General features: G+C 69.0%; 3 protein-coding genes across 20 annotated transcripts; all 3 read right to left on the bottom strand.

Moving 5' to 3' along the window:
* Window positions 1-85: 85 nt before the first annotated feature.
* LOC141748738 (protein shisa-like-1a) lies at window positions 86-1411 on the bottom strand. The gene is made up of 3 exons (XM_074601241.1): window positions 1345-1411; window positions 464-677; window positions 86-305 (listed from the first exon to the last, which is right to left on the bottom strand). Exons 1-3 carry the CDS (start codon window positions 1409-1411, stop codon window positions 86-88), a joined length of 501 nt encoding a protein of 166 aa, XP_074457342.1.
* Window positions 1412-2804: 1393 nt separating this feature from the next.
* MAN2A2 (mannosidase alpha class 2A member 2) lies at window positions 2805-12392 on the bottom strand. 17 transcript variants are annotated; one of them, XM_074600691.1, is made up of 24 exons: window positions 12297-12392; window positions 11625-11779; window positions 11179-11433; window positions 10882-11026; window positions 10594-10765; window positions 9703-9830; window positions 9400-9573; window positions 8889-9075; window positions 8624-8801; window positions 8229-8431; window positions 7699-7881; window positions 7401-7515; window positions 7132-7199; window positions 6787-6952; window positions 6236-6472; window positions 6006-6128; window positions 5804-5918; window positions 5575-5708; window positions 5326-5467; window positions 4849-4982; window positions 4526-4603; window positions 4007-4201; window positions 3779-3892; window positions 2805-3498 (listed from the first exon to the last, which is right to left on the bottom strand). In XM_074600691.1, exons 2-24 carry the CDS (start codon window positions 11754-11756, stop codon window positions 3346-3348), a joined length of 3531 nt encoding a protein of 1176 aa, XP_074456792.1. In that variant the 5' UTR covers window positions 11757-11779; window positions 12297-12392; the 3' UTR covers window positions 2805-3345. The 17 variants fall into 17 exon arrangements, with proteins under 17 accessions (XP_074456792.1, XP_074456798.1, XP_074456799.1 ...); XM_074600697.1 differs by lacking the exon at window positions 4526-4603 and having other exon boundaries at window positions 11179-11226; window positions 11344-11433; XM_074600698.1 differs by lacking the exon at window positions 4526-4603 and having other exon boundaries at window positions 3779-3889; window positions 11179-11226; window positions 11344-11433.
* A 364-nt stretch (window positions 12393-12756) lies between these two features.
* FES (FES proto-oncogene, tyrosine kinase) lies at window positions 12757-19726 on the bottom strand. 2 transcript variants are annotated; one of them, XM_074600130.1, is made up of 19 exons: window positions 19410-19725; window positions 18363-18622; window positions 18093-18266; window positions 17923-18019; window positions 17303-17486; window positions 16803-16940; window positions 16573-16692; window positions 16368-16490; window positions 16112-16298; window positions 15958-16029; window positions 15508-15717; window positions 15009-15131; window positions 14707-14760; window positions 14418-14536; window positions 14113-14207; window positions 13874-13997; window positions 13581-13738; window positions 13246-13368; window positions 12757-13116 (listed from the first exon to the last, which is right to left on the bottom strand). In XM_074600130.1, the coding sequence occupies exons 1-19, from the start codon at window positions 19720-19722 to the stop codon at window positions 12974-12976; spliced, it is 2817 nt and encodes a 938-aa protein (XP_074456231.1). In that variant the 5' UTR covers window positions 19723-19725; the 3' UTR covers window positions 12757-12973. The 2 variants fall into 2 exon arrangements, with proteins under 2 accessions (XP_074456231.1, XP_074456232.1); XM_074600131.1 differs by lacking the exon at window positions 15009-15131 and having other exon boundaries at window positions 19410-19726.
* Window positions 19727-20824: the final 1098 nt, after the last annotated feature.

Below are 20824 nucleotides of genomic sequence, written 5' to 3'. Positions count from 1 at the left end.
CCGCACGTCCCGTTCCCGCGTTTCCTCCCCACCGTGTGGCACCCCCCTCCCCGCACCCCCCCCCCCCCCACGCCCGCAGACCCCCTCAGCACACCCGGCCGGGGGGCGCCGGGCCGGCGGCACCGGGGGGCAGCCGGGAGCGGGGCCGGGGCCCCCCGGGGCGGGCGCGGGGCGGGCGGCGGGCGCGGGGCAGGAGGCGGCCGAGGCGACAGCGCCGGGTCCGGTAGAAGTGGAAGAGGTCGACGGCCATGAGGAGGAGGATGAGGAGGCCGTAGAGCCCCACGAAGGGCAGGGCCAGCGGGTTCCTGCGGGGGGGACACACCTCACACCACGGCCCCCACACCGTCACCCCTGCGCTTCGGGCCCCGGGGTGACACCACGCCAGCCCCCGCAGCCGTGCTGCCCCCTCCCAGGCACCGCGGCCCCAGCCCGAGCACCGCAGCCGGGCCGCAGCCCCACTCACCGGAGGAGGCCGGGGGGGGCCAGGCTGGAGAGGTTCACCCCGGTGATGGCCTCCAGGGCCAGCTGGGAGCAGCAGGACTTGAGGGCGAGCGGGCTGGCCCGGCAGCAGTAGCGGTGGCCGGCAGGGTCGGTCAGCCGCGGGCAGTAGAAGCCGGGGTGGTAGCGGCCGTCGGGGCCCGCGTAGCCCTCGCAGAGGTGCAGGTTCTGCACCGAGACTGCGGCCAGGAGCCGGGGCTCAGCCCCCGCCGCCAGGGGCCACAAAGCCCATGAACAGGGCAGGCGTGGGGCTGCGCCGAGGGGAGTCGGGGTGGCGGCAGCCAGCACGGTGCCGGTGGGAACAGGCTGACAGCTCCAGAGAGGTGGCCCTTGCAGGGACACTGCGGAGCGGAGCCTTCCCCAGCCCCAGCAGGGATGGGCTGGGAGCGCCCCGGCCCCATGGGGCCTCGCCGCCATGGCACAGGAGCCCCCGGATCGTCCCTCGGGGTGGGCTCGGGTTGCAGCTGGGGTCCAGCCCGATGGGCAGCACCGGCTGAGCACAGCCCCCACCCGGCACTGCCTGCTGGTGGCCCTGGCCCCATGTGTGCCGTGACCTCCGGTGCTCACCATGGTCCCGGCAAGGGCAAACACGGGCAAGGAGTGTGATGGCGGAAGAGGGGAGGGGAAAGCCCCCATCTCCCCATGCTGAACCTCCTCCCATTCCCCACCACTCCACCGGGACAGCCCCAGCACCACCAGCCACCATCCCCAGTGTGGACCACCACCACCCAGCACAGACCCCCCAGGCTCCATCATGGGCCAGCGGGGAGCAGCCCACAAGGGAAAAGGCCCCAGCAGGGACAAGGACAGGCTCAGGGAGCAGCAGGGGCGGGAGCGGTGCTGTACCTGTCCCGAGGAGGCCGGGGCACAGAGCCGTGGCGAGGAGCAGCCAGAGCAGGAGCCCACCCGGCATCTTCCCTAGGCAGAGGCAGCTCTGGCTCCGGCAGAGGCAGAAACCACAGCCCCTCCTGCTCCCGCCTCCATCGCGGCCCATCAAGAGCGGCTTGGAGCCATTAGAGCCTCCTGCACTTGCTGCCCGCTCCGCAGGGACCGGGGCGGGAGCATCGCTAATGAGCTTCTCGGGGGCCAAGTGCGGGACAAGAGGCGCCTTCCTCACCCGGCAGCAGGCACCGACCGCCGGGTCCCTGGGCCCCAGTCGGGCACCTCAGCCTGTCTGGGGATCTCAGCATCGCGGGCGAGAGCCACAGGCCAGGCTGGGTGTGGGCCGAGCGCCTGGCCCTGGGGCTGTGGTGGGCAGGCTGTGCCGCAGCCCCTCGGCAGCCCAGCCCCGGGGGGCAGCGGGCCCTCTGCCAGCAGCCTGGCCCCCCGCCAGCCATGCCATTAGCCCAGCTCCAGCAGAGCCACGGGTGGTACGCTGTGCCAGCACAGCGCTGTGGTCCCCCGCTCCCCGGCACAGCCCCGCAGCGTGCTCGCACCCCCAGCCGACCACAAGGCCTGGGGTCCTGCCCTGCTGTGCCGCCCTGGGGCGGTGCGAAGGTCCGAGCTGCCAGGGCTGCTCCGTGCCGGCTCCACGCACTCTGACCGTTCTTGGGGCCGTGGCCAAGGAGGCTGTGCGGCAGCAGAGACACAGCTCAGCCAGCACCACCTCCTCGCCAGCCCTCCCTGCGGCCCTCTCTGCCCACACCCCTTCGCAGTAATTAGCCCCGGGGGGGTGAGGGGAGCGCGGCAGCCCCTGCGGTCCCCACAGCAACCAGGAGGATGCTCCCAGTGACATGGCTTCCCGCAGTCCCTGGGGCACTGCGGACCAGCCGGCCGTGCTCCCCAGGCACCAGAGCATCACAGCTGCTGAGGGCTTCGCACAGCTCCCTCTCAGCCTGCTCTGGAAAACCGGGCACAGCCCTGTGCACAGGAGCAGGGTCTGGCTCCCTCAGCAGGGTGCTGCAGCAGGCAATGACCCCCCGTCTCCTCCCCGCTCTCCCTGCAGGGTCCCCAGTGACTGTCAGCACCTGCCCCTCTGCCACCGGCAGCCCCAGCGGACCAGGCTCACACCAAAAGGGGGATAAATGCACTGAATTTGGGAGGGGCCGTCCCCACGCTTAACCCACATGTTGCTGCCCACAGAGGGAGATGCGTAACTTGGGTCTGCACCCCGTCCCCTTGCTCTTGCTGGCAGCACTCTCACACGGGCCCAGGGGCTCAGCCCCGGGAACACCAGCAGGGCACAACCCGACTGGCCCTGGGCATGGCTCCGAGCCTGCCTCCCCGCTGCCCTGTCTCCTCATGGAGCACTATTCCTGCTCCCCCACGCGACCAGTGCGAGAACCACAAACCAGGCACAGACTGAAGCCCTTTGAAACAGCCTCGTGTTTCCTACAAGCTCCAGGCGAGCTCAGTCTCCAATCCACAGCACCTCCCCGGCCAGCTGCCCCAACCCCACCAGGCTCCTGGCAGCCCCCTGCTGCCCCGGGGGTCGGGGGGAGCCCAGGCACCAGCCCAGGCCCCTGCCCCTGACACGGGGGAGAGCACCCTCCCGGGGCAGCCGAGCGAACACAGCAGGGCAGCTGTGCCCATCCTGCTGGCAGCATCCAAGCCCGGCCCGCTGCCCCAGCCAGCCGTGCTCTGCTCAGAGCAGTGCCCGGCCCGTGTCCTCTACACCCCAGCAGCATCCAGCAGCCTCTGCAGTTCACTTCTGAAATCTATCCGAGAACACAGGACTAATAAATTAGAAGGCAGCAGCCTTTGCAAGTCCGGCACCTCGTGCCCAGCGCCTGCCTGCCTGCCAGGGGCCCCCTGGCAGGCCTCTCCCAGGCTGTGCTGGTGCTGCTGGGCTCGGTGGCTGCTCCCACACTGCCCAGCCAGTCTGCTCCTCTCCCACTCCGGGAGATGCTACCCCAGGCGGATGCGGAAAGTGGCAATTTCCATGGGGTCCAGGCGGATGTTGGTGCTGTTGGAGGCCGTGCCCAGCGGGTACATCAAGGTCAGCGAGGTGGGCTGCAGGGAGCCAAGCTCCAGCCCCTGGAACAGGCTGCCCAGGGCCAGCTAGGGAGAGAGGAGGGAGAAGGGCGAGTGGCCTGGATGAGTGGGACGTGATGCCTGGCAGCACAGTACTGTGCATGGGGCAGCCCCACACGCGCTGTGCCAGCAGCCGGTTCACAGGACCCCACAGCGCCCAGGGCACCAGGCTGACCCATCCCAGGCTCTGCCTGTCCTTGCTGGGGGATGCAGGGCTCATGCAAGGCTTCAGACCCCCTTCCTGACAAACCAACATCCTCCAGCTTTGCCTGGGCAAGCGGTGGGTGGAGGCGCAGCCCGGTCTCACCTTGCCCTGGCTGGTGGTGCAGTTAAAGCCCAGGTTCTTGGCCTCCAGACTGCAGTCAAAGCCTTTGCGGTGCAGGATAAGGGCTGCCTCGGCTGAGGGAAGCGAGTCGTCCTGCTGGGGAGCCGGGGTGTGAGGCGCAATGCTGGGGACAGCAGGTGCCAGACGCCCCCTCCCTGAGAACCCTGCTACGGGGGGCCATGCCTGCCCCGCTCATGGGGCGCAGCTCACCTCTGCCTGCAGCATCCGGAGGTTCAGGATGTGAAAGTCGCAGGGAAGGGTGGTGGAAAGGGGCATGAAGGAGCGCAGGGCTGGTGGGGCCATCTTTTCCTGGGCCACGGCCATGACCAGGGCTTCGGCATTCAGGTGCATGGACGTGATGTGGCTCAGCAGGGAGGGGAAGCTGATCGGGCGGCCATCCTGCACCTGCCGAAGAGCACGCGGGTCAGTGCAGGCCAGGGGAGCAGCAGGGCTGGGCAGAGCCTGGACGGGACCACGGGGCCTCCCACTCCTTGCAGCCTCTCCAGCAGTGCTCGGAGAGCAGGCGCCTGCCAGCACAGGGCACCCAGAGCTGCTCCCGCCCAGCCACGACCCCCTTTCCCAGCACCCAGACGGGGAGGGCAGCTGCCAGCCAGGCAGCCTGCACGGACCCTGGCTAGCCGATGGTCAGACTACGGGGCCTGGCTAGGCTAGTCGCTAGCAGCTAGTGCACGAGACAGGGAGAGACAGTGCGGCCAGGCCGGCCGTTACCTCTGGGCTGCCAGTCCTGGAGCCGGGGAAGCCAAAGGCTTTAAACATGGAGGCCAGTTTGGAAAAGAAGCCGGAGCTCTGAATGGGTGACATGGCGCATGCATAGAGAGCAGGGAGGTGACGGGACAAGAACACCGTGATTACGAGGGTGGCGTGGCTCCGCACCAGGACAGACCCCACTCCCCGATCCCACCCTCCCCACACACCCCCTGCACCAATTGCACGCACGGCTTTCACCCTGCTCCATCCCAAGGCAGGGCTGGGCGCTCCAGGTGAGCGGCACCATGCCCAAACCCCGTCCTGCAGCCTCACAGCCCACAAACCTTGTTGGCAGTGGCGCGGCGCTCCAGGAGGAGCCGGAACCGGTTGCAGGTCCGCTTGTTGTCCTTCAGCCCTTGGCCCAGGCCCCGGTTGTCATCCTGCATGAGGCGCCGGTCCAGGATCACCTCCAGCTGGCCTGCAGAGATGGGGTCCCAGCGTCCCGCGTTTTAACAGAAGCCAGCTGCCCCACGCGCCCCTCTGCTGCCGTGCATGGAAACGCTCCCACAGGACTGGGGGCAGCCAGGGAGCCCCCAGAGACAGCAGGACCAGAGCACCCTGCGCCCACCCTGCACCACCCTCCACCCCTGCATCCCCCTGCAGCACCCTCCACCCCTGCATCCCCCTGTGCCCACCCTGCGCCACCCTCCACTCCTGCATCCCCCTGCGCCCACCCTGCACCACCCTCCACCCCTACATCCCCCTGCGCCCACCCTCCACCCCTGCATCCCCCTGCGCCCACCCCGTAGCACCCTCCTCACCGCTGCCGAGGCTGGAGACCCCCAGGGCCTGGGCTGTGTGGAGCGTCAGGCGGCTCTGCATGTCCTGGATGTAGGCCATGGCGGGCATGGGGTAGAAGTTCGCCTGCAGTGGCAGCTTCCGCTGGTACCTGCGGGGCTGGATCTGCCGAGGGACAGAGGTGTGTGGCTGCAGGCGGCTCCTGCGGTGCTGGGTGGCAGGGCACTGTCCCCCCAAGGGCAGCTGCTGTCCCTCCCCAGGCTGCCGGATACCTGGAAGCCATTGAGGTCTGTGAAGAAGGCGTCGTCACTCTCGATGTCAGTGCTGAAGCGCAGGGCCAGCTCCTTGTTGATGTGGTCACGGATGTCCACCAGGCAAGACACATCCAGGGACAGGCCCTCCACCCCTGCGGGCAGGCAGTGAGGGGCTGTGTCCCACGGGCAGCATCGCCCAGCACCCCCACGCCAGCGACCTCCCCGGCACAGCCTCGCATTCTCTCACCTGGCACATTGTAAAGCCGCACCATGGTCTGGACATGCTGGTAGTAGCTGGTGACCTCTGAGAAGAGGGGTCCCTCCGTCACCCGCACTACTGGGGGGTCCTTGGGAGCGTAGGGCTGTGGGGGAAGGAGGGCTGCGCTGAGGCTGCTGCCTGCAGGAGTGCCGCACGGCTGCCAGCTGCCTCTCGGAGCCAGTCCCTGTACCTTGGCCTCGCCGTCAGGCAGAAAGAGATAGGCTCCGCTTTTGTCCTTGGAGGTCCTGGTGCCATAGACGAGGAACTCGCTGCTCACCCTCTGCTCCCGCTCCTCCCCAGCTCGGCGGATACTCTGCAGGGCGCGGGCCGGCACAGCAGTGAGCACACCTTGCAGGAGGCAGTGCTGTGCCCCGCTCCCCTCCTTCAGCCCCATGCCACCCGTCAGACCCCTGCGCTTGCCTGCAGCAGCCCCGAGTGTCCTGAGAAGCAGGCCTGCAGGTGCTGGTTCTCCAGGCAGAAGTCATCGGCAGTGGCTGGGAAGACGTGCACGGGTACGGCCTCCTGCTTGCGCACGGGCAAGTCCCGGCCGTGCAGGTACAGGCGCACGGAGGACTTCAGAGTGGCGTGGCCATTGAAGGACTTGTGCAGCTGCAGCACACGCAGCCCCAGCGCGGGCAGGCGGGCCAGGACAGACACCTGCGGGCAGCATGGAGATCTCAGCCAGCCCCTCTGTGAAAGGACAGCCAGCACCGGAGGACCTGCTGGCTGTTGGCAGGGCAAAGGCCCCATCTCAGTGCTTCTGGGGCCTCTGCCGAGGGGGATGTGCGTGGGGGCCTGGGGGTTCGCAAGCAGTGGAAGCTTGTGTTGTGGTGCAGGGACTCTTGTTGCCACAGAGGAGGGCTCACGGGGTGTCCCGGCCACAGGAGCAGTGTGGGAGAACGGGACGCTGGCACACATGGGCTGTGCAGGCTGAGGATGGGGGTGGCCAGTGGCACCGGGGCACCCCATACCTGGTAGACGTCGGGCACCACGTCAGTGGCAGAGCCCCAGTGCGCACTGAGCTGGGAAGGCAGGGGCTGCCCCTCCTCGGAGAGCACACGCACGTGTGGGGAGTCCACCAGCACCGGCACGATGCTCAGGCGCTCCTGCTCCAGCGGGTTGAACACCACCAGGAACCTGTGGGGTGGGGTCACACAGGGATGGCCACTCCAGCCCCACGGCATCACGGCTGCCCCGTGCCCCACACCACCCACAGGTTCCATGCACGCACCCACTGCTTCACAGAGCCTCAGGTACCCCCCTCACTGCCCCACCATGGCCCCACAAGCCCCAGAGCAAGGCAGGCAGCCCCTTACCGGGGCAAAGTGTCCAGCTTGACCACTGTTCTCTCTGGGAGGGAGTCCTGGCTGGGGCGCGTGTCATCCTGGGGGGAGAGAGGAGAGAGGAGCAGTCAGAGCTGGGTGCACCCACCACCCCTGCCAGCTGGGCTCAGGGACACAGGCACAGCTGGGGCTCTTTCCCCAGGCCCTCATGCAGCACCGGCTGTGCTCCCTGGGGACAGATGCCCCAGCATGGCTCGGCGTGTACTGGGGCGCAGGGAGCCACGGAGGGAGGTGCTGCTCACCGTGCTGAGGAAGGGTGCAGCGGGGTCGTGGCGGTAGGCGTCCTTGTCCCCCAGCACGAGGTAATGCGCAGCATTGATGATGACGCGCTTGAGGTTCGTGAGGGAGTGGAGCAGCCTGGGGCACAGGCAGAGTGAGGCACCCGGGACCGTTCCCCTGCCCTGTCCCAACCTTCCCCCAACATCCCCCCGGGAGGGGGGGCCCACAGGACCCCCACACCCAACCACGCTCCCAACCATGCCCACCAACTCCTGTCCGAGACAGGTCCCCCAGGGCTGCAGCCCGGCAGCCTGCACGCACCGGACTCCATAGTCAACCGCCACAGCCTCCTTGGCAGTGCCAGTGATGGCGTCGTGGTGCTGGAAGAGGCCCAGGTTGTGGCGGGCGTTGCTCAGCAGGGAGTAGTCGGAGAGCGGGTACCTGCCATCGGCTCCAGCGCGGCGGGCGTGGGCGAGCGCCAGGCTGTACAGGATCTCTGCCCCCCTGCGCAGGGACAGAGTCACCGAGCGTCCCTGCTCCGCTGCCCCAGCGCTGCGGGCCGAGCAATGCCAGGGCGGAGGAGGAGCAGCCAGCCCAGCCTGCCCTCGCTCCAACGGTGCCCAGCCCGCGCGCTCCACGCACAGAGGCCTTGGCCTCGGGGAGATCAGGGGGGGCACACGCTGCCCTGGGGCTGGGCAAGGGTTTGGCCCTGTCTGGGCTGTGCCCCCCAGGGCCTTGGTGGCTGGACACAGACCGGGGGACTGCCAGGGCTCCCGCGTGCTGCCCAGCCAACCCTTGCCCGTGCCCCCTGCACACAACCCCTGCCCAGGGCCCAGCCTGCTTCCCCTCACCGGAGATGGGCCTCCAGCACCCGGTCCAGGCTCTTGTAGAAAGGTCGGGAGGTGTAGTAGCCTGTCCAGTAGTGATCCTCCCGGTCCGCGTAGGAGAAGAAATCCCCGCTCAGCACTGGGAACCCAGGCGGCTTCATCCCCGGCACGATGCCCATCTTCTTGTACAGGGCATCAAAGTAGTCGGAGAGCGTCCCAAACTGCGCCTGCAGGACGGCACGCACAGCCCTGAGCGCAATGGAGAGCTGCTGTGGCTCCCGTGGCCGGGGCCTCCCTCTGCCCCTCCCAGCACTGCCCACCCTCCATCTGGGCTCTGCGGGTGGCCTCCCCACAGCCTCCGCCCGTGGGGCCCTGCTCCCCCCAGCCCCCAGCGCTGCCCCAGACCTCCCTGCACGTACCTGGACATGGAGGTTGGGCCGGGAGTTGAGGAAGTCGAAGATGCGCTGGTAGTTGAGGAACTGGGCATCCCACTCCTGAGGCTTGTCGTAGCGGAAATCGTCTCCCAGGGGCACCAGCAGCACCTTGCTGCGGTACAGCTTGGACTTCTTGCGGTACTGGTCCAGCAGCAGCTGGGCTCTGCCGTGGGGGGCCAGGGCATAAGGCTGGCTCCCAGACAGGGCCATGGGGCTCAGAGCCACTTGCCCTTGCCCCTGCAGCACTCACCGCTCCGCCACGTTGGCATCGGTGATGGCTCGGGGAGGCACCTTCCATGGGCAGTTGATCCGGCCACCCGGCAGGCGCTTGAAGTCGAACTGGCAGCAGATCTTGGGGTCTGGCCCACAGGTGTGGGGCACATCGTAGCTGTAGAAGGGCATCATGTGGCAGAAGATGTCGGTGCTGGCGTCTGGATCTGCGGGACCAAGGACAGATGAGCACCAGCAATGGCTCTGCCTTGCCTATCCCCAAGCCGGGCGGCCCATGGGCACGGCTGCCAGGGCAGAGCAGACCTGGCACGCAGGCTCACCCGCTGGGACCCCAGAGAGCACAGCAGCCTCAGCCAGAGGCTGGGGAGTCACCCTGGGGCTGTCCCACAGGGCAAAACTGCTGCAGGGCAGAGACATCACCACCTGGTGCTCGTCTCGCCATCCACACGGGAAAGCGGTTGGTAGCTGTTCCCTGCTGCCACCCGCCCCAGCAGGGCCACCTCTACCGTCACCTCCCAGCAGCCCCTCACCCCATGTCTGTCTCCACATGAACTCCAGGTTCTGTGTCGCAGCAAAGTGCTTCTTGATGGCGTAGTGCACGCGCTGGATGAGCATGCCCGTCAGGTTGGAGCGCTTCAGCAGGTAGGGCATGGTGGAGCTGTGCCCAAAGGGGTCCACGGCCCAGCCTGACCGGGGCGTCACACCTAGGGACACAGAGACCCATCAGCCCCACACCTCCCATGAGCAGGCTCCTGGCAGTGATGGGGGTGCCCACTAGCGCAGGCCCCCACCCAGCACTCTGCCCCTCCTGCCCGGCATCCCCTGGCTCTCACCGATGTTCTTCTCCAGCCACTGGTGCCCCTCGATCAGCTGGTCAATCATGGCGAAGTAGTGGGAATTGGCCTCGTCAGGCATCACCCAGCCACCCGTCACCATCTCCAGCTGCCCGTTGCCAACCAGCCTCCAAGGGACACACACGAGATGTGATCAGCTCCGGGCAGAGCCCTGTGGCGAGCCCTGTGGCCATGGCAGAGCCTCTCCCCATCTTGGAGCCACCTCCGCAACCACTGGCTGCCATGGCCCACTGCCCACACTGTCCCCACACAAACAAACATCCCCCCACAGCACCACGCTGGCTGAGACCCCAACCAGAGCCCATCCCCACAGAGGCCAACACCTTCCACTGTGCCCTGCAGCCCATGATCCCTCTGTCCTCCACCCCCAGCCCTCCCGGGGCAGGGGGGCTGATGAGAGGGCCCTCTCCCACCACACAATCCTGCTCTCCAGGTCTCTCACACCCCCGAGGGCGCCCTGGGCCTTGCGAGGCTCTGGCACCACTCAGACTCTGCGGCAGCGCTCACAGTTACAGCGACCAGAGGGAGTTTCCCAGCTTCCCTGTGAGCGCAGGGAGCAGCGCGGGGCGAGATCTGCCTCCCCCAGCCCCTCAGACCCCCGCCGCGGAGGCCCCAGCGCTGGCAGCACCCTGGCTCTCGCTCCGCACTGCTGGAGTTTTGACCTCTCGTGGCACCAAGAGGTTGCTGGCTGTGCCAGGGCACCCCATGGTGAGGACTGTGGAGCCCACGGCCGCGGCACTGCAGCCAGGGCTGCCCTCGTCTCCCCAGGGCCCTTCCCTCACAAGCCCCATGCTCGCAGCCGGCGTCTCCCGCAGCGCCCTGCCTCTGGGCAGGGGCCGCGCCGGCCATGGGGTCAGCGAGGAGCCCTACCTCCGCACCGCAGCCCGTTTCTGGGCGCTGATGTTGTCCCACCACTTGGAAAAGAAGGAGATCTCAGACCAGATGAAGCGCCGGCGCGGGTCCTCCTGCATCTTCAGCACCATGCTGTTGAGGATGTGCTGTGTCTGGTCATAGTAGTACTTGTCAAAGGTCTTGATCCAGCCTGCCAGCACATGGGGGGTCACTGCGCGGGGCCCGGCCCTTCCCCACCAGCAGTGTGGGGTGGCAGGGGCTAGGCTAGCCCTTCTCCTCCCTTGCTGGCCTTCGGCCACTGCTCACCAGGGTCATTGTGGGAGTGCGGCACCACGAACACCTGCAGGGGCTCAGCATCCCACTCATTGGGCTCGTAGGTGATATCAAAGCCCTGCTTCCACACACCGCCATCCTGGTTGTCAAAGGGCAGCAGGGAGTACACAGCCAGCATCTGCCGGGTGGGAGACAGGGCTCAGGGCAGCCACCGGATTGAGAGACCCCCGAGAGTAGTGCCAGGACCCCACAGACACCCAGGCATGGACACCCTCATGCTGGCAGAGATGGGCCCTGAGCTGCAGGGGGGCTCAGACACCGGCCCCTCACCTGTAGGTCTGGGCTCTGGCCCTTGCCCCCCAGTGCAAACTGGCAGTCCTGTGGGGAGACGGAGAGGAAGCTCGGGCGACTCTCGGGGGGCAGCACCCAGGAGCCATTGGGCGTGTGGTGGGTCAGTGCTGGCTGCCCCTCCGCGTGGGCCGTCAGCTCCAGCACCGAGTCCTTGATGTGGCTGATGATCTCGTGGTTCTCCTCCAGCAGCTGCTCCAGCTGCTCAATGCGGTTCTGCAGCACCGAGATCTGACTCTGGGGACACAGACGCCGCCGTGACAGCCTCCGGTGCCCTTTGACGGGTGGGTCCCAGCCCCCGTGTGCACTGACAGCAGCAGGGAACAAGCCCTGGCCCAGGCAACCGAACGGCCTCAGGCTGTGCCAGCTGGCCCGCGCTAGCCCTGGCCGCTTGCCCGCTGTCCCATCCCCACAGCCCTGCCGCTCACCCTGGGGAAGTTGCCCCCGCTCTGGTGGCGCGTGGGGTCGTGCTGCACCCTGTCCAGCATCAAGTAGAGGGAGAAGACGGCCACGCAGAAGATGGCAGCTCCACACACTGTCACCTGCTTCTTCAGCTTCATGCCGGAGGGCCGCAGGGACAGACCTGCACCGGGGCACAGCGGCGGCGGTGCCGAGGACAGGCCGGGCGCGGGGGCAGGCCGGGGGGCCGGGGGCATGGGACGGGACGGTGCCTCCTGCCCTCGCCCTGGGCTGAGCCCTGCCGGGGCGGCTGGGGGGCAGCCCGGCCCGGTGCCCCCCTGCCCACCGCCGCCCCTCACCGCGACCCTCCTCCTCCTCGCCCCCCCCCCACCGTGTCCTACTTCGCTTAATCCGGCTCCGGGTATTTATAGCCCGGGCCAGAGCGGCGCCGGCGGGCGGCTCAGGCCCAAGGCCGCCTCGGGCCCGGCCCGCCGGGGGCTGCGGACGGGAGCGGGACGGGAGCAGGCCGCGGCGGCCCCGCCGAGCCGGGCAGCCCGGGGCCTCTGCGCCGCGGCCCGGCGCGGGGAGCGGGCCGGGCCGGGCCGGGCCGGGCCGGGGAGGGGAGGGCCGGGCCGAAGCCGGGGAGGGCCGGGGCCGCCCACCGCGGGACGGCTCCGGGGGCGCGGCCGCTCCGCTCTTACCCTGGGCGGCTCCGCGGCCCGTCCCCGGCTCCTCACATCGCCCGCCCCGGGCCTGCCGGCTGCCGCGGCCGGGATGGGCCAGGCCCCGCCCGCCGCCCCGCCCGCCCGGCCCCGGGCCCGGCCCCGGCCCCGCCGCCCGCCCGCCCCCTCCGCCGGCAGCGCGTCGGGGGCGGCACCGACGGGCCGGGACCCCCGAGCTCCCGGGGCCGAACTGCCGGGGACTGACGCGGCCGGGTCCCCCGCAGCCCCGGGGACAGGCCCGGGCATCCCACGACAGCCCCGGGGAGGGACAGGCCCGGCCAGGACCCCCGTGGCCCCGGGGCAGGCTTGGCCATCCCCGGTAGCCTGGGGGACACCCCCGGACAGACCTCCGCAGCCCCGGGGCCGTCCCGGTGCGCCCCGTACCAGCACGCTGCCCCCCGCGGGGTCTGCGCCCCCCGTACCCCACAGACGCGGTGCTGCAGAGCTCCTTGGTTTATTAGTCAGGATGAAGCCCGGCAGGAGCTACGGGTGCCATATCCCCGGGCTGTGCAGGAGCCCCCTGCCCTGCGCTGGGGAGGGGGCACAGCCGTGTCCGGCTGCTCCGCAGCACCCACGTCCCCCCAAGGGACAGCGGGATGGATCTGGGGCACACGGTGCTGTCCTGAGCGGGGGCGGCCCTCGGCTGGTGCCCCCCCTCACCGGTGCCTCTTGCGGATGGCGATGAGGTCCTGGTGGATGGCGCTGAAGCTGGGCCGCTTGCGGGGGTCGTACTCCCAGCACCGCTGCATCAGCCGGTACACCTCCTCGGGGCACTGCTCGGGGGGGTCCAGCCGCATGCCTGGGGGGCAGCAGGGATGGCGACATGGCAGATGGGGCCACCCGCCCCTCACCCCTCACAGACCCGTCACAGCCCCGTCCTGTGGGCACAGTTCCACGGTGGGCCCGCAGTGGACCCCAAGTCCCTCACCCTGCTCCACCGCCTCTCGCATCTGCTGGTTGCTGAGGTTGGCGTAGGGGACGGCACCCAGGCTGAAGGCTTCCCACAGCAGGATCCCGAAGCTCCAGACATCGCTCTCAGAGCTGTATCGGCCTGGGGACATGGTGTGGGACGGATGCTGGCAGCTGGGGACACTCGTGGCACCGCTGCCCTGGCTGTGCCCACACTCCGAGGGCTGGGGTACCCCCGCTCTCTCTGCCTCCCTCCCCAGGACCCGGCACGTGGGAGCAGGATGGTGTGCCCCCAAATCCTGGCACCCAGCTGTGCTGCAGGGCTGCCAGGCCATGCCCGGCTCCATCCCATACCATAATTGAGTGCTTCGGGGGCGGTCCACTTGACAGGGATCTGCTTCATCCCCCCCGTGGAGGCGTAGACACCATCCTCCTCCTCCCGCGACATCCCAAAGTCACTGATCTTCAGGGTGTTCTTCTCCGTCACCAGGCAGTTACGAGCAGCCAGGTCCCTGGGGCCGCCCAGAGCCATCAGCCACACGCCTGGCCGTGCCCAGGGCCGTCTGCCTGGCATGGGACGGGGGGCAGCGAGGGCTGCGGGGCTCACCGTGCCCTGCCCGGCACCCACCCACACTGCTGCAGCCCACCTGTGGATGCAGTGCTTGCTCTCCAGGTACTCCATGCCGGCAGCAGCGTTCTCCGTCATCTTGATCAGCTCCTTCACCCGCAAGTGGGACCCCTCGCTGCGCAGGAAGCTCAGGAAGTCCCCCCCTGCAGCCAGGATGGCCGAGCTGGTGGGTGGCTGCCCTGGCACATCGTGGCGAGCTTGCACACACGTGCACCAGCTGCCTCGTGAGCGTGGGGGCTGCAGGATGGGGCTGCTCACCCTGCACGAGCTCCATGACAATGTAAATGGGCTGCTTCTGGGTGCAGACGCCGATGAGCCGGACGATGTTGGGGTGGTTGTATTGCTTGAGGATCCTGTGGGGACAAGGATGGGCACGGTGAGTGTGCAGGGGCCCGGTTGCCCTGGGCACAGGCCACCTCCGTGCCATCACCAGGACACTCTGCCCGGCCAGCCTGGGGACACAGCCCTCAGCACAAGGATGCCACAGTCCCAGCAGGGTTTGAACGGCCCCAGGTCCCGAGGACGGACAGAGAGGCTGGGACAAGGGTGACGGCCATACAGACCTGGCTTCCTGCAGGAACTTGGCCTTCAGCTCAGGCGGGAGGGTTTCCCGGCAGGATTTCACAGCCACGGGGGTGTTGTCAGCACGCAGGCGGCCGCTGAACACCTCTCCAAAGTTACCCTGCCAAGAGACATGGGTGCACTGGCCCAGCTTGCCGTGGCATGGCCCAAGGCACCCCCTGCCCTCCCGCAGTGCCCGTGAGGACAGCCCTGCGCTGCCGCAGACCCCCTGGGACAGCCCTGTCCTCCCACAGACCCCACGCGGGCAGGGACCAGAGCACCCTGACTCACCCGGCCGATGCGCTCCCCCAGCAGCACGTCCTCGTGGTTGAGCACCCATTTGTCCTGCAGCGAGTGGACACTGAAGGCGGTGAGCTGTCCCCCAGCCCGCCCCAGGCCCACATCCCCCCCCCGCCTCTGCAGCTCCCTGTCACAGAGCCCCCAGGGGAGGTCCCCAGCCCCCAGGTCCCCACCCCCAGGGCTGAGTCACCACGTCTAGCTGGAGAATGGGGATCTCTTGGGCAGGAGAAGGGTCTGGGCAGGGTTTCCCCATGTGCAGGGGACTCGTCCCCCTCCCCACTGCCCACTGTCACCTTGGGGACGGCCCTGGCCAGAACGATCCCGCTCTTCCGGGTGATGGGCTGCTGGCTCTGCAGGAGGTGCTCGATGAGCAGCGGGATGGTGGGGAAGCCTTCCCCCTCCAGCCGGTACGTGTTCTGTGGGGAGCAGGGGCTGAAGGGGTTTCCTGCGCGCACACATGGGTGTGCTCACGAGGGCTGGGGCGCGTGGCTGTGCACGCATGGAGGAGTGTGCGCGCATGGAGCGCACATGCACATGGCGCAGGACAGCCATGCACACCAGGCATGGCAAGCACACACAAGTGGGCATTCACATGCCCGATGCAGGGCTCATCCCCCCACGCTTGGCCCATGCGAGGACGGGTGCACACAACTCGTACCACGCACACGCATCCCGTGCACTCACACCAGGGGCCCCGCGGCTGCCCAGCCGGGGAGTTGTGACTGGGCAGGGACCCCCGCCTGCCCGCACAGGGCCAGCCCCAGCCGTCTCTCCCCGCCTGCGGTCACTCACGTCGGCAGCCTGGATGATGAAGTGGCGGGGCTGCCCGTCCCACAGCACGCTGAGCACGTACTCCTGCTTGCCCTGGCTCTCCCGCACCAGGAAGTCCCCGCTGCAGCTCAGCAGCTCCTGCACTTCTGAGCGCGGGATGGCCCCGTGGTACCAGGCCTGCTGGCACAGCGGCTTCTGCACCTCCGGGATCAGGGGCACGGGGGGGGGCAGCTGGATGGAGACAGGGGTGAGCTCAGCCGAGCCCCCAGGTCGTGCTGGAGGTAGGGGCAGCAGTGGTGGCTGGAAGCTGTGCCCTGGGCACAGGGGGAGCAGGGGCTGGAGGGGCTGCAGCAGGGACAGGAGGGGGCTGTGGGACCTGAGAGGAGAGGGCATGGGGTGTCGAAGGGCCGGGAAGCTCGGCAAGGCAGCTGGGTGGGAGGGCAGGGTAGCCGGGGGTGCCCAGGGACTCACCAAGTACTTGGTGATGCCCGAGATGTGGTTCTTGAGGGTCTCCAGCGCTGTGGCCCCACTCCGCTCCTGCTCCTGGGGGGAGGCGTGAGCTGTACGCTGGGCGGGGGAGACCCGAGCCCAGCATGCCCCAGCCCTGCGGATCCCGGGGACTCACCACGGAGGAGACGGACTGCCGGTCCTCCTGCAGAGGCAGGGCGGGCAGGGGCTCCCCAGCGCCCAGCTCCGCCAGCTTCCCAGCCAGCAGGTCCCGCTGCGCCTGCAGCTTGGCCTGGGTGCAGAGGCAGCCCTCCAGCTGCTGCTGTGCCTCCTGCAGCCCCTGCCGCTTGCCCAGCAAGTGCACCCTGGGGATGGGACAGGATGATCAGTCCCCGCTGCCCCCGGCCCCTCGCCCCCCGCCCGCCACACCTCACCGCTCCCCGGGGCTCCGGCCCTGCTCCTCGCCCCGGATCTCCGCCTGCAGCTCCCACACCCGCTGCTCCTTGCTGCCCACGGCCTCTGTGGCGGCCGCCAGCTCCTCCTCGACCGACGTCAGGCTGCAAGAGACATCGGTGCCGGACAGCGCTGAGCCACGCTGCTGGCAGTGGTGGCCCCTGCCCATGGCCCAGCCCCACTCACGAGTGCTGGACGCTCTCGATGGTCAGTTCGTTCAGCTGCAGCTCCCCTGGCGCCAGGCTCTCAGTCTCCTCCAGCAAGCTCTCGTCAAAGGACACAGCCGGTGGCACTTCGGAGCCATACCTGCAGGCACCCAGCGCGGCTCTGCCTCCCACCTCCCCATGCCGGCCGCCGGCACCCGTGGCTGGCAGGGCCGTGCCTGGCTGAGGGGCTGCAGCCGCGCGGGGCCGTACCTGTGGCTCTGGATGAAGCCGCTGTACTCGGTGTCAGGGTCGATGGCCTGGATGGCACCAGCGATCTCCTGGTGCACGGCCAGCACGTCCTCCTGCACCAGGCTGCTGATGCTGTAGTACTCCCCGAGGATTTCCTTCCTGCGGGGGCATGGGCACCGGGTGCTGCTGGGCTCCTGTGTCCCCCAGCCCAGGGACCCTGTGCCCAGGCGCCACCGCCCCTGTCCCAGCCCTGCCACCTGGGCAGGCCGGTCCCCGCATCCCGCTGGCTCACACCCTCGGTCCCCACATCTCGTGTGGCGCTGCGGGGCATCACCGCGAGGGGCAGGGGGTGTGTGGGGCAGGCGATGGGGCAGGGAGGATGCAGGTGGCTGGCGGGGCTCCGTCAGGAGGGGGGAGCGCCTGCGGCTCTCGGGGCCCATGGGGGTGCCAAGGGCCGGGGCGTGGGGCAGGCAGCGGGGCGCGGGGCGGGCAGCAGGGCACGGGGAAGGCAGGGCTCTTACAGGATGAGGACCATCTCCTGCTGCAGGCTGTAGAGGGACTGGTGGAGGCTGGGCAGTGCCCGCTGGTAGTGGTGGTGGTGGTGCAGAGTGGCTGCCTGCACAGCCAGCACGTACTGGTTGTGCAGGGCGTAGAGCTTCCAGAGGCTGCGCACGTACTTCTCCTTTGCCTTGTCCCGCTCCTTGTCTGGGGGGAGAGGCCACGGAAAACACCCACCACTGTCGCCAGTCTCAGCCCTGCGGCGCATCCCCCCGAGCAGCCGGCGAGGGGCAGGGGCACCCGGCGGGGCTGGGGCAGGTGCCAGAGCGGGTGATGGGGCTGGGAGGGGGGTGCCGGGGCCGGCAGGGGGGCCGGGGCAGTCACACCCCTCCCTGTGCACGGGGATGCTCCCGACCGGCAGCACAGCGTCCCAGGGCTGTAGCCCCACGGAGTTTTGCCGGCTCTCCAGGGGCCAGTCTGGGCTCCCCCCGCACCACCCGCCCCTGCACTCCCCACCTGGTCCAGGCTGTGCCGTGGGTCCCGCAGGGTGCAGGGATGTCCAGCCATCCCTGACCCACGAGGGGAGCTGGGAAGGGGCCCAACGGGACGGGACAGGGGAGGTGAGGGGCAGGGGGGGCAGCACCTTTGCTGGCCTCCTGGTACTTGCGCTTGGCCTGGGCGCTGTCGCGTGCCAGGCTGCGGTACTGCGCCTTCAGCTTCTCCATCTCCTGCTGCGTGGTCTGGGGAGGGAGACGCTGTCAGGGGAGCGGGTCCGGTTGGACTCCCTGGTCCCCCCCGCAGGGACCTGCGTACCCGCGCGTATTCCTGGCTGAGCTGCTGCCACTGCTCGCTGAAGGCCTTGCGGAGCTGCTGCTTGTCACGGATGAGCAGGCTCAGCTTGGCCAGTGGCCCCGCCACCAGCTCCTCCGCGTGCCGCCGCAGAATCTGGCTCAGTGTCTCCGTCCGGCTCGCCAGCACCCACCAGGACTGCGGGGACAGGGTGTCAGGGACAGCCACCCTCTGTCACTGCACCATGCTGTGCTGGGCTCTACGGGGTGAGCTCCCGCCCTGGGACATCCCTACCTCCCCGATTTGGCCACCGTGGTCGCCGGCGCGGAGCTGCCCGGGGCCCTCCTGCTTCTCCAGCTGGGAGAACATGTGGTGCAGCATCCCCGCGTACTCCCGGTCGCTCTTGGCGCGCTGCGACATCCACTTCTTCATCAGCTCCAGGAGGCGCAGCTCGCTGTCCTGCAGCCGCAGCAGCGCGCTGTGCCCCTGCGGGCACCACAGCTCCGGCCCGAAGCCCATGGCACCGCCGTCCCGGGCGGGAGGAGGCTGCAGAGCTGCGGGAGAGCCTGAGCCGCTGCTGCCGTCCCGTGCCCCGCACCGCCCCCCTCAGCGGCTGGGGCCCTTTGCATCCACACCCTCCCGCCCCGTCGCCCCGTCACCGGGACGTGGTGCCCAGGTTGGCTGGCGGTGGGGGGCAGAGTCCTCCCTGCCCCACGCAATCTGCCTTGCAAAGCGCATTCAAAGCAGGCGGGAGGGCTGAGTGCGCCCCAAGCCCTGCGGCAGCTGGGGCCGGCGGGGACGGTGCTGGGGAGGAGGAAGTGTGGGGTCAAAAAGAGCAGTGTCACCTCTGCTGTGCGTGCGGGTCCCCGAGGGCAGCACGGCTGTCCCCCCGCCCTGCCCGGGCCACTGGCCCCTCACAGTCCAGCAGCTCCAGCCCCATGCCGCCCATCGGCACGATCACCCCTGCGCCCGCTGCAGGGGCAGCTGGGCACGCCGGGAAGGGGGAGCTCCTGGGAGCCAGGGCACAGGCAGGAAGATGGCAGGAGGAGGACGGGGCGCCGAGCCCCAGAGGAAGGTGCTGAGCCTGGATGTGTCCCAGCACCTGGGACTCCAGCATGGCTGTTAGGAGCCAAACTGGTCCCAGCCGCAGTCGTGGGGTGCCCTTCCCCATGGCAAAAGCGCAGCAGCAGCACAAGGGTGCTGGGGGACGTCTCTGTGCAGGGCAGGACGTCCCCTGGCACAGCCCTCGTCCCCCAGAGGGTCAGCGACGAGACCCCCCCCCAGCCCCGCAAAGGGGCCCCCTGTCCCCGCCAGCGACCCACAGGGCACGGCCCCTCCAACCTGTGTGTGCCTCGAGGTCCCCGCCGCGGGGCTGGCGCTGGCGTCCTCCTGGGGCCGGGGCCGGCGCAGTCTGGACCTGGTGCAGCTCCGGCTCCTGGGGAGGAACAGGAAACCCGGTGCTGACCATACAGCCATTGCGAGATTTCCTGCGCTTCCTCCCCTCCCTGCCAGTCCCCGTGCACGGGGCCACCGCCGGCACACGGCTCTGCCATTGCTGGGCAGCCCCCAGCCCCGCTGCCCCTCCGGCTGCCTCGCACCAAGGATCCGGCCCTGCAGGAGCCCAGGGCTCTTCCTCACCCCCGCTGTGGTCCATCACCCCTGGGGAGCCTGAGCTCAGCCCCGTCCCCACAGGGGTTTCACCCCACAAAGCCCCTTCAGCCATGCCCTGTCCTGCCTGTCCCCCAGCCCCTCTCTGTGCCCTCTGTGCCCCCGCTTCCCCGACAGGCTGCAGGGACTGGGGAGGGGACCCGGGGTGTCCCCAGGGCTCTGAGCAGCCCTGCTGAAGGGAGGCCATCCCATCACCACCCCTGAGCTTGGCCATCATGGCCTGGAAAGGCCACAGGACAGAGCAGCCACTGTGTGGGCACCCATGGAGCCGTGTCCCATCCCTCGGTGCCAGCCTGCTCCCACATGGCCGGGACCCCCATCTCTGCAGCAGCCCCAGGCGCTCCCCCCCTCAAAGTGCTTCACTGGTGTCACAGTGGGACCACTCAGCCCTGGCAGACGCATTGCAGGGGCAGCTGCCATTGCCTCCACCCAGCACTGTCACATGTGTCCCCGGCGCTGGCACAGCTCAGCCTGGACACCTCCCGGGTGGTTTGTGCTGAGCCCTCCATCCTGTGCCCGGCCCCAGAGCAGCGTCACGGTCACCTGCAGGACAGAGCCGAGCTGATTCCTCTTTCAGAGGAAGCTGGGGGAAAAGCATCGCAGACAGGAGTTTTGCTGACTCGCTTTCCCACGGCTGACAGTCACACGAAGGAGCGGCACAATGGCCCTGGGCACAGACCCCAGGCAGCACCACAGCGCCGTGCTGAGCCACACAGATGCCCAGATTTGAGCCAGAGTCGCCGCTCCCCCCGCCAGGCCAGAGGAGCCCGGTCAAAGCCCCCTTTGCCACCTGCTCAGTTGAGCAGTTCAAGAGCTGCCACGTGCTGCCGGAGTCCCCAGTCGCCCACCAGCGGGTCACCCTGCAATTGGCCCTGGTCCCCATGGGCTCCTGCTGCCTGGAGCACCCGGTGCTGCTAATGCTCCCTGGCACCACCAGTGCCCGGCTCCCCGGGAAGTTCGAGGGTCAGAGCAGCTCCGCCAGCACCAGCGCTGCGGCTGCCCCGACCTGCAGCAGACGCCAACTTGCCTCCAGCCCCCTCTGCCCCCGCCATGGACCCGGCCCAGGAGTAGTTTTATTTTCTGCCTGA

The sequence above is a fragment of the Larus michahellis genome, chromosome 9, assembly GCF_964199755.1.
Source record: "Larus michahellis chromosome 9, bLarMic1.1, whole genome shotgun sequence".
Taxonomy (NCBI): Eukaryota; Metazoa; Chordata; class Aves; order Charadriiformes; family Laridae; genus Larus; species Larus michahellis.
This window is presented reverse-complemented; position numbering and strand designations above follow the sequence as displayed.

Coding starts and splice junctions, on each gene's coding strand:
- LOC141748738 (XM_074601241.1), bottom strand. CDS start 1,411: ATGCCGGGTGGGCTCCTGCTCTGGCTGCTCCTCGCCACGGCTCTGTGC. Junction 678..1,344: donor CCCCGGCCTCCTCGGGACAG/GTACAGCACCGC, acceptor TCCTGGCCGCAG/TCTCGGTGCAGAACCTGCAC. Junction 306..463: donor GCCCCCCCCGGCCTCCTCCG/GTGAGTGGGGCT, acceptor TCCCCCCCGCAG/GAACCCGCTGGCCCTGCCCT.
- MAN2A2 (XM_074600683.1), bottom strand. CDS start 11,852: ATGCCCCCGGCCCCCCGGCCTGCCCCCGCGCCCGGCCTGTCCTCGGCA. Junction 7,516..7,698: donor GCGGTTGACTATGGAGTCCG/GTGCGTGCAGGC, acceptor CCTGTGCCCCAG/GCTGCTCCACTCCCTCACGA. Junction 4,604..4,848: donor GCCGCGCCACTGCCAACAAG/GTTTGTGGGCTG, acceptor TCACCCATTCAG/AGCTCCGGCTTCTTTTCCAA.
- FES (XM_074600130.1), bottom strand. CDS start 19,722: ATGGACCACAGCGGGGGTGAGGAAGAGCCCTGGGCTCCTGCAGGGCCG. Junction 18,623..19,409: donor GGACCTCGAGGCACACACAG/GTTGGAGGGGCC, acceptor GCTCTCCCGCAG/CTCTGCAGCCTCCTCCCGCC. Junction 13,117..13,245: donor GCGAGAGGCGGTGGAGCAGG/GTGAGGGACTTG, acceptor GCTGCCCCCCAG/GCATGCGGCTGGACCCCCCC.